Here is a 9714-nt window from a genome sequence, read left to right on the forward strand (position 1 = left end):
CGCCCCATTGCCCAACTCCACCTTCTCACCCCTCCCCCTCACCATCGCACTTGAGGCCCTGGCGCACCAGGCCAAAGAGCATCTCCCCGCAGTGGTCGCAGAAGGCAGGTGCGCGGTAGGAGTGCACCGTGAGGGCGTGCGGCCGGATCTGGAAGTCCTCGAAAGTTGCAGAGGCTGCAGGCAACAGAGGGAGACGCTGTTGCACACCCGCGTTCCCAGGTTTCTCATAGGCCTCCCATGTTCAAGCTGTGCTCTGTCCATCCTTCCATCCTCCCCACCCCCCTTCCTTCCCACACTATGTTGTGCCTAAGCTCAAATTCCAGCTCCACCACTGGGCAAAACAGCAACACGCCTTCCAAGAGGTTGGGGCAGAGGGGATCCAGGGGTGTTACTGACGGCAACAGTTCCAGAGGTCGGTGGCACTGGGATGTAACACAACCGACAGTACCCTGAAAAGGCTTGTTATGTCAAGTTTTATGTTACTCATGCTTTACCACAACTACAACTTTAAAGTCCCAATCAAACTGGGGCTGTAGCTCATTGGTGCAGTGTGTGCCTAGCATGTGTGAGGCCCTGGGTTCCATACCAGAACCGCAAAGGAAAAAAAGGAACAAATCCCAATCAAACAAAAAGATGCCTAGGTTCCACCTCGGAGTCTCTGATCTAACTGGTATAAGGCAGGTCCTGAACACCAACCCACAACCTCTGGGTGCCTCAGTTCATTGTCTTCAGCACTGGGACATCCCACAGGCCAAAAGAGACAAAAGTCCCTGCCTTGGGAAATGGAATGACAAGCAAAACAAATTATTCTTATTTAACATTCACTCAGCCAGCCAGGCGTGGTGGCACATGCCTGTAATCCCAGCACTCAGGAGGTTGAGGCAGGAGGATCACCACAAGTTCAAGGCTAGCCTGAGCTACACAGTGAGTTCAAGGACAGCCTGAACTGCATAGCAAGACCCTGTCTCAAAAACAAAACAAAACAAAAACAAAACAGTCACTCAGCCTAGCAGTTACTGTGCCAGGTACTGCTCTAAGTACTATGAAATGCTTTTTCAGCTCTCCTAAAAGCCCTGTGGGCTACATCTTGTGATTACCCCCATTTATTGCAGGAGAAAATTATAGCACAGACAGGCAGGTTAAGCAGCTGCCCCTTAAATCACACAGCTAGTCAGGCAACTTGAATTTGGACCCAGGCCCTAGAATTCATGCCATCAGTACCATACTGTCTCTCTGAAATTACAAGTGACAAAATATACAGTAGCCAGGTGCTGTGCTATGTGCCTGTAATCCCAGCTACTGATGAGGCTGAGGCGGGAAGGTCACAAGTTCAAGGCCAGCCTGAACAATTTAGCAAGACATTGTCTCAGAATAAAAAGGGCTGGGGCTATAGCTCTGTGGTATAGCACTTGCCTGGCATGAACAAAACTCTGGGTTCAACCCGCAGTACTGAGAGAAAAAAAGAAAAAAGAAATGGCTAGGAAAGGCTTCCCCCTTGAGCAGGTGACATTACGGCAAAGACCCAAGGGAGGAAAGGGTCCAAGCTGTGCAGGTAGCTAGGAAGGAGCATGCTCAGCATTATAACACTATTTCCTCTTAGGTGGCGCAGGCCTATAATCTCAGCACTTGGGGAGGCTGAAGTAGGGTAATTGCTGTGAGTTCGAAGTCAGCTCAAGGCAAGCCTAAACTACACAGTCAGACCCTGTCTTAAAATCAAACAAAACAACCAAAGCAACCTAGTATGTCCTCATAGGTTATTTAAGGGTTAAATGCATTAAATGTGGAAAGCCCTTAAAACAGTGCCCTTACATGGAAAGTGCCCAGTAAATATTTGCTCTCCTTTTATTTGTTTTGTTGCTGTTTCCGAGGTGCTAGGGACTGAATCAGGGCCTGGAACAGGCTAAAGAAGCTCCCTACCTCTGAGCTACACCCCCAGCCCCAAGCTCTTATTTATTTTAAGTTGCATTCTTGGACTATGGTGTCTCATGTGAATCCAAACTCCCTCCTCCCCGTTTCTGTCCAATATTAAGCTATTCCTCTTGCCATTATGCAACAGAGAAGAGACTCTGTTCTATGTACCGAGGACTGTTTACATGCTCGGCTTATGCTAAGCACTGTTGACACACTCAGGTGAAAGAAAGCCAGGGACAAGACAGTCTTGGGAAGATGGACAAGAAACACAAACATGTCAGGAATTTCAGAAAATGCCTAGAGTGCTTTTAAAACAATCAATCAGTGTGATAACACAGAAGGCAATAAGCCTCGATGGGGTGATCAGAAGGCTGGGAGGAGGAAATGACATTTGAGCTGGGATCAAAATGGTGAGCAGACTGAGTGCAAAGGGCTAAGGAGGGAGGGAGCTCGTGGGTGAAAGGGACAGAAGGCAGCCAGATTGCTGGAACTGAGAGTAAAGATGGTGTTAAAGAGATGACTTCAGGGACCTGCCAGAGCCCTTGTCACACATGGCCCTGAGGCCATGCTAAGGAGTTTATATTTTATTCCAAGGGTACTAGGAAGCTATGGAAGCATTTTTTAATTTTTTTATTTTTGGGGGGTTCTGGGGATCAAATTCAGGACCTTGCGCTTGCGAGGCAGGTGCGGTGCCACTGAGCTAAATCCCCTGCCCTATGGAAGCATTTTGAACAAGGGAGTGCTGGGATCTGACCTATTTGTAGTCTAAGCTGGATGTGGTGGTGGCTTGGACCTGTGTTGGTGGAAGGTGGTAGATTCAGGATGTGTTAACCAGAGGACCAGTAGGTTTGCTGAGGGATCGAGTGAGCAGGTGAGAGGAGGAGAGCAATGAAGGCTGCCTGAGGTCTGAAGCCTGTCCACCCGGGTGAATGGTAGTGTGCTTCATCCACGGAGATGAAGACAGCAGAGGGTACCAAGGGCTGTGCCTTGGGCTGCAGTGTGGCTCCGTGGTGGAGTACTTGCCTAGCATGTGCAAGCCCTGGGGTTCCACCCCCAGCACCATGAGAGCGCTGTCCTGTTACGGCCAGATCTGCGGTTCCTATTAGATACAAAGTACTTTACAACTACACAAACAAGATTTAGGTTGAAGGGAGACCAAGATGAGGATATTCAAGAGCTTCCAGCTTAGAGGAAGGTTTGTGATGCCCGAGTAAGTCACCGTAGGTGTACATGGAAACCTCTAAATGTCATTCACCCACTGGAATGCTGTGCGCTGCAGTGTGCACAGGGTGGGGGGACACAGCCACAAGGAGGCAGACACCCCACCCTTAGGAAGGGCTCCTCTCCCACTGAAAGCTTGCCCGTCTATGAAGTGGCTGTGGTGAGTGCCTTACATTCTGGCTAAACTACGGATTCTGGAGTTAGCTGGGGAGCTTTTAAAACTATGGAGGACAAGGCAGGGGATGCAGCTCAGTGGCACCACACCTGCAGTTTGATCCCCGGCACCAAAAACCAAAACAAAACAAAAACACACACACAAAACTATGGAGGATGGAGTCTCGGACTTCACTAAGCATTTCTGTGGGAGGAGGCACAAGCATCAAAACATTTGTAACTTTTGGCGGGGGTGGGGGTGGGGGTGGGGGTGGGGGTGTGTACTGGGGATCGAACTTGGGACCTTGTGCTTGCGAGGCAGGCGGTGGAACCACTGAGCTAAATCCCCGGCCCTGTAACTTTTTTTTTAATACTAGAGATTGATCCCAGGGCTTTCACCCTGAGCTGTCCCCAGCCATTTTTATCTTCTATTTTGACACAGGGTCTCACTAAGTTGCTGAGGCTGGACTCAAGTTTGTGATCCTCCTGCCTCAGCCCCCCAAAGTGCTGGGATTACAAACTTGGCTACCACAGCCTGCTACATTTGTAACTTTACATTCAAGTATAACTAAAAAGTATAACATGTCCAGAAAATGGCACATATCAGAAGTGCACGCCCCAATAAATTTTCACACTGTACAAACCATGTTATGAGCATCCAGACTGGTATAAATTAGTTTCTAAAGGCCCCTCAGAGCAGGGCATGGTGCCATAGGCCTGTACCCTAGCACACTCTAGGAGCCTGAGGCAGAAGAATCATGAGTTCCAGCCCAGCCGGGCCAACTTAGTGACTTAGTAAGGTCCTGTCTCAAAATAAAAAGTTAAACAGGGCTGGGGATGTAGCTCAGCACAAAGGCCTTGGGTTCAATCCCCAGTACTGAAAAAGCAATCCCCTCAGCCATGCACCCAGTCTCCATTTTGACCAAAAGACCCACTCTCCTAACACCACAGAATAATTACATCTGTCTTGATGCTTCTATACGCCACCTTACAGTGCGGAGGCTGGTGTCTAGACCTCTTTGTCAGCATTATGTCCAGGAGACGCATCCAGGTTGCTGTGGACCATTCGTGCCCAGCACTGGCATTCACAGTGCCACAGTGGGAACGGCCATATGCAGCTATCCAGCAGGCACAAGCAGTCTGTGGAAGCTCCCTGGGCGATTCTACTTTGTTCAGCAGAAGCGCATCCCACCTCCTCCAGGGGCCCCGCCCCATCAGAGGCCCCGCCCCAGTCCCCGCCCCTAGGCTGGCCACTGCCTCTCACCCGACAGTACCACCTCCACCAGATCGCCCTCCTGGATGTCCCCAGCCGAGCGCACCAGCTGCAGGAGGTTGGCCGACGTGGGGTCATGTTTGAAGAGCAGGATTTTGTCGTAAAGACCATAGAAGCCACATTCCGGGAACTGAAGGGCGGGAGAGGGAGATGGCGTCGGAAAAGCTCAGAGCTGCCTGCAGTAGAGGGCTGGAACCCTCCAAGGGCAGGGGTGGCTGTTTCCCCCGTAGCCCCCTGCTTCCTGCCTGCCCCTCCCAACCCAACTCTAGCAGGCCCGGATGTCGGGGCCCCAGGTGTGCCGGGAGGAAGCGCTGGCCCGAGTCTGGTGGCTGCAAGGGGCAGCACGGGCGAGCCAGGTGGGGGGGTGGGGGGTTGGTGGCTCCGAGAGCTGGATACCTCGAATTTGCCGGGGGGGGGCTCGGGGCGGGCGCGAGTGAGCACCGCTCCCTACTCGGCCACTACCCCCACCCCAGCTTCCTTCCTGGATGTATTGTAGCTACCTGGCTCGAGGCCCAGTACTGGTGCAGAGCAAGCTGGAAGGAGGGGATTTAGGACTCCCGGAGGACGAGTGGGCTGGGTCTCAGAGTTCTGGAGGTAGGCAGGTTGCCCCTCACTCCACGCTAAAAGGAGCCAGGTGTCCGGACGGGGGGGGGGGGCAGGAAATGAAACCTGGTAGAACAGAAAGTGAAACTGCCCAGGTGGGGGCACTGGGAAGACAGACAGGCAGAGGCTCTAAAGCACCTGGACCAGGAGGGCAGAAAAATAAAAATGGGCTGAGGACTGAGGCGGGATGGCTGGGTATTTCAGCCGTTGGACAAACAATTTCACCCAGGGGACGATCTGCCCTCGCCCAGCCTGGTTTCCACGGAGAGGCTGAGTGGGGGTGGAAGCCGCCTGACAGATATGGGGGGTTGGTGAGCAAAGCTCTGTTCTCACTCCGCAGAAAATCAGGAAAGCCTTAGCTCTGGCCACCTGAGAGGCCTTGCTCTAAACTTGTTTCCTCCTCCGTTAAATGAGAGAGTTGAACCAGTTCCCAACTTCTCTCTGAAGCCCACAGGATTCATTTCCAGGGGTCTGAGAAAATTCTGGGATTTGGATATTCTGAGATTGCAACATGCTCACATAGAATCACTCTAGATTCCAACATATTATCATTATACCTTTTAGGATTTTAAAGACCTAGATAAGCAGTAATCTAATATTTTTATGTTCTAGGAGCCTGACAAATTAGAATTCTAATATTTGAGTATCTTTGTATTAAAGAAGTTCAACCCAGCGTCCCAAAATTCTAACATTTTAACACTCTAGGATTCCTACCTAGGAATCTAAACTTCCAACATTTTAATGTTTTAGTATTTCAACAAGTTAGAGTTCTAGCATTTGAACACTTTAAGGTCAGAGGAATTCCATTAGCTGGGATGCATATTTCAACTACTTAGGATTCAGTAATTCTAACATTTCCAGTCTGGTATTCAAATAACACAGAAGTTCACAATTCTAATTTTTAACATTCTAGAGTTCAAGCATTCAGTTGCCGCCTGCCATGATCCCAGAGACCTCCACCCTGGCAACCCTGACAGGGACACTGCGATGATGAGGAGAGGAGAGGGGATGGAGTCCCCAGGGCCTCTGGGGGGTGCATTAGGGGGTAGAGGGCAGGGACTGGGGCATGAGACCTCACTTGCCCCTGGCAGCTGGTCCACAAGCCCACACCCACGCGTCACCCGATCACCCTGGCCCATCCGGCTTCAATTTCTATTGTTTCCATCAAATGGGAGGCCCAGGATGGGCCCAGAGGGGAGGTCCCCCAAGTCTGCTGCCCCTATCTGCCCCTCCCTCCCCACTTGACAGCTGGCAGGCACCTCCCTTCCTCCCTGCCGGGCTGCAGAAACCAGCAACATGCAAGGACATGTAATTTGGGGAGGCCTCTGCAGCACCCCACCCCTGCTGGGGCCTCGCTCAAATGAGTGGTGGGGTGAGGAGAAATTGGGGGCCAATGCCTCCAAGGCGCCCAGATCCCCTCTCTCTCCTCCCGCAGGTCAGGCCCCGGCCCGCCTCTGTCAGACCCTCCTCCTAGGACCCGTCTCCAAGTTGCACGGGGAGCCTGACGCCCTCACCTTCTGGTCCACGATGGAACAAGCCAGCTGCTTCACATGGGCCAACTCAGAGGCAGCGGGCAACAGCACGAACTCACGGGTCAGGCCGATCTGGATGTGGAAGGAGACCCCGGGGGCCGGCAGCGGCAGTGGTGGCGACTGTAGCTCCAAGCCGCCGGCGGGGAGAGGGGACCCAGGCCTGGGAGAGCCAGGGAGCCCGGCGAGATGGGAGGGGGGGGCGGCCATGGGGACAGGCCTGGACCCAGCGCCCAGCCGAAACCCGGCTGCGGGAGCCTTGTGAACCCGAGTCCTAGAGCGGAAGGAGCCCGCGGGCTGGTAGAAGAAGTGCAGGGGTCCGAAGAGAGAAAACTGGCAGGTTGAGGGACCGAGGATGGCAGGATCCTGGGAAATGACAGAAAAGGACTCTAGTGGATCCCACGCTCGGAATCAAGGGATCATAGATTAGAAAGGAAAAAGTAGTGGTTTGGAAACCCAGCGATTGCGAGGTTCCAAGAAATCAGGGAGGAAAATCTAGTAGTCAGGGTTGCAGGGATCAGAAGACCCCGCGATCCAAAGGCCCCTTGGAGAGAGAAGAGGTTGAGAGCAGAGGAGGGAGAACCAAGATTTCACGAAGCAGTGGGCCCAAAGGATTCGCCACTTTGGGGGCGGAGAACTGGAGTCTCAGAGTTGGGTATTAAGTGGATCCCAGGAATCCTCCCGGCTCAGCGATGGGCAGAGAGGTCCCCAGGGCCGAGTAGAAAGGGGGGAATCTCACAGGTCGCGGAAGTTGGAGAAAAGTTCGGTCGGAGGCCGTGAGGCAGGGGGTGTTACCGGAGGCGGCGTGGGGTGGGGGGCAAGGGCGGTAGCACAGCGTGGGTGGCTCCTTTTTCCCCCTTCAAAGTTTAAGTCCGCGGCAGCGGCCCAGGAGGAAGTGTCCGGAGCGACTGCGCAGTCGGCCAATCGGCGCGTCCCTCGGTGACGTCGTGGAGGGGCGGTGCCTGCCGAGGGGCCAGGGGCGGAAGGAGAGGGCGGGCTCGGCGCCTCAGAGTTGGGGGTGAAACCTCCCCCAATCGGATGGGGGCCCCAGGGTGGCAGACAGGCTGACGAGTGTATTCCTCCCCAGCATGACCAGGTCTGGGAAGTTAACTTTTTCCCCTGAACCGACAGCGAGGGCCGAGCTAACCTCGCCCACCCCAGGGTGCTAGGATAGGGTTTGCAGGCGCTTGGTCCTCCAGGGAACGGAGCCTTCTCGGCTGGCCTGCATCTGGCGCCCGCCGCAAGGGAGGGTCGGAAACAGGGTGTCTGGTCCAGCCTGCTTTCCGGGCTCGGCCTCCCCCATCCCAGGTCGTCATGCCAGCCTCCGGGAGGGGGTGCTGCCGTGTGCGCGCCCACCCATTCTGCAGATGGGAAGGGGGCGCCACTTCGCCTCAGGTCTGCCTCCAGCACCGGGGCAAGGTGCCTGGAGCCGGCTGCAGGGCAGGGGTGGGGGGGATGTGGTTTCCTTCCACTGGCCCCCAGGGTCTCGGAGTGCCAAAGGGCTGGGGCCCTGGAAAGGAGGCCACACACCAATGTCCCTTCACAGATGGAGAACTGACTCTCCTGTGGCGGTGTGCCTGCGTCTGTGTGGCTTTGGCGGGACAACTTCCTTCCTGCAAGCCTCAGTCTCCCCATTGTTAGATGGCACCGAGTAGGACTGACCCCAGGGGTCTGTGGGACTGGTGCATCTGGAACACCGCTCCAGTCCAGTAAATGGTGGCTGTCGCTGTAACTTGCAAAGAGGTCTGGGTGGGTTTGTTCATCAGTCTGTCGTAACAGCAAGCATCTGTTGAGGACCTGCATGCCGGGCGTTGTCTGGACACATGTCCAGCCCTCCAGAGGAGCCGACTTGAGTTCTCCCCAGCTACCAGCTCCCATTTAATTTACACACGGGGAGCCCAGGCCTCGGGAAGCAATGACTTGCCCAGGATCAGCCCTTCCCTGACAGGCCAAGGCCTTCCCGATGCGTCCGAAGGCATCGTGGCAAAGCACGGCCACCTGCCTGTTGTGGTTGGGGTGGGTGCTACACGAAGACCCACACACACACTGCAGGGCTGCTGGGGGGCCGCTGAGGTTGGTACAGTGTCAATTCTGTCACCACATCCGGGGGCTGGGGTGGGGAAGGAAGTCTGAGGCCGGAGCGAAAACCCAAACCACCACCTGGGAAAGCTGCAGAGCCGGCGTATGAGGGGAGCAAGGCCACGTGGGGCCCACAGACCACCTGGCCATGTCACCTATGTTCAGATGGGCTGATGAGCACCACAGGGAGTGCCAACATGTCCCAAGCACAGCCCACACCACAGGCCTCCATCCTTCAAGTGTTCTAGGGGGTGCCAGGGCCCAGGAGAGGGCATGGGCATCACTATCTTATCATGGAGGGGCTGGAGGAAGGTGGAGGCCTCGGCAAGCAGAGGACCGGGACAGGACACCAACTCTGCTAACCTGCTGATCCCGAGCAACCCCTCCTGCTCCCTCATGCTCTGCTTTTGCTGAGGTTGTAAGCACTGAAATGACAGTACCAGCTGAGCTCAGCGTGGCTTCTCATAAGCACATAGTAAACACTACCAAAAAGGAAAGGGAGGGACTCTGCGCTCCCACAGGGGCCAAGGCACCCATGTGTCCTCCAGGGACCCTCCCGGCATGGCTGGGAGGCTGCTTTCCCTCCCTCTCCAAGGGCCTGGGTATAGGGTCCATGGGGAAGGCAAGGGCTTGGTTCTTAGCACCAGACACCACACGCCCAGGCAGGTCCTCAGCTGAACTGTCCCATCGCACCACTGGCTTGCCAGGCCTGCCCCTGGGGACAGTGCACTTGGGGACAGAAAGGAGGGGCACAGGAGATTCGGCCTTGTGCCCAGCTTCCGCCCCTTCACCCACACCCACCCAAACTCTGGGCCCCTTTTTGCCCTCCCTTCACTACAACACCCCGGCTCTATCATGTCCCTTTCTCCTCAAGCTCCACCCAACTGAGGCGGCAACTCCTCCCAAAAGGTCCCCATCCCCTCAACAGATGGCACGGGCACCATC

At 54.8% G+C, this 9714-nt stretch overlaps 1 protein-coding gene across 12 annotated transcripts in view; it reads right to left on the minus strand.

The window, feature by feature from the left end:
• Positions 1-7630, minus strand: part of Prkd2 (protein kinase D2) — a 29712-nt gene extending 22082 nt beyond the window's left edge. For 2 of the 12 annotated variants that reach the window (XM_087200601.1, XM_087200600.1), the window contains exons 1-4: positions 7430-7608; positions 6676-7056; positions 4550-4688; positions 43-174 (exon numbers count right to left, since the gene is read on the minus strand). In XM_087200601.1, coding sequence (XP_087056727.1) covers positions 43-174; positions 4550-4688; positions 6676-6900 — 496 coding nt within the window. In that variant the 5' untranslated portion in view covers positions 6901-7056; positions 7430-7608. Of the gene's footprint in view, positions 1-42; positions 175-4245; positions 4487-4549; positions 4689-5058; positions 5699-6675; positions 7057-7429 lie in introns of those variants that run through there. The other 10 variants (XM_087200597.1, XM_087200598.1, XM_087200599.1 and 7 more) reach the window with 10 other exon arrangements.
• Positions 7631-9714: the final 2084 nt, after the last annotated feature.

The sequence above is a fragment of the Heterocephalus glaber genome, unplaced genomic scaffold, assembly GCF_053883595.1.
Source record: "Heterocephalus glaber isolate CG9 unplaced genomic scaffold, H.glaber_assembly_v1.0 deba00001744, whole genome shotgun sequence".
Taxonomy (NCBI): domain Eukaryota; kingdom Metazoa; phylum Chordata; class Mammalia; order Rodentia; family Bathyergidae; genus Heterocephalus; species Heterocephalus glaber.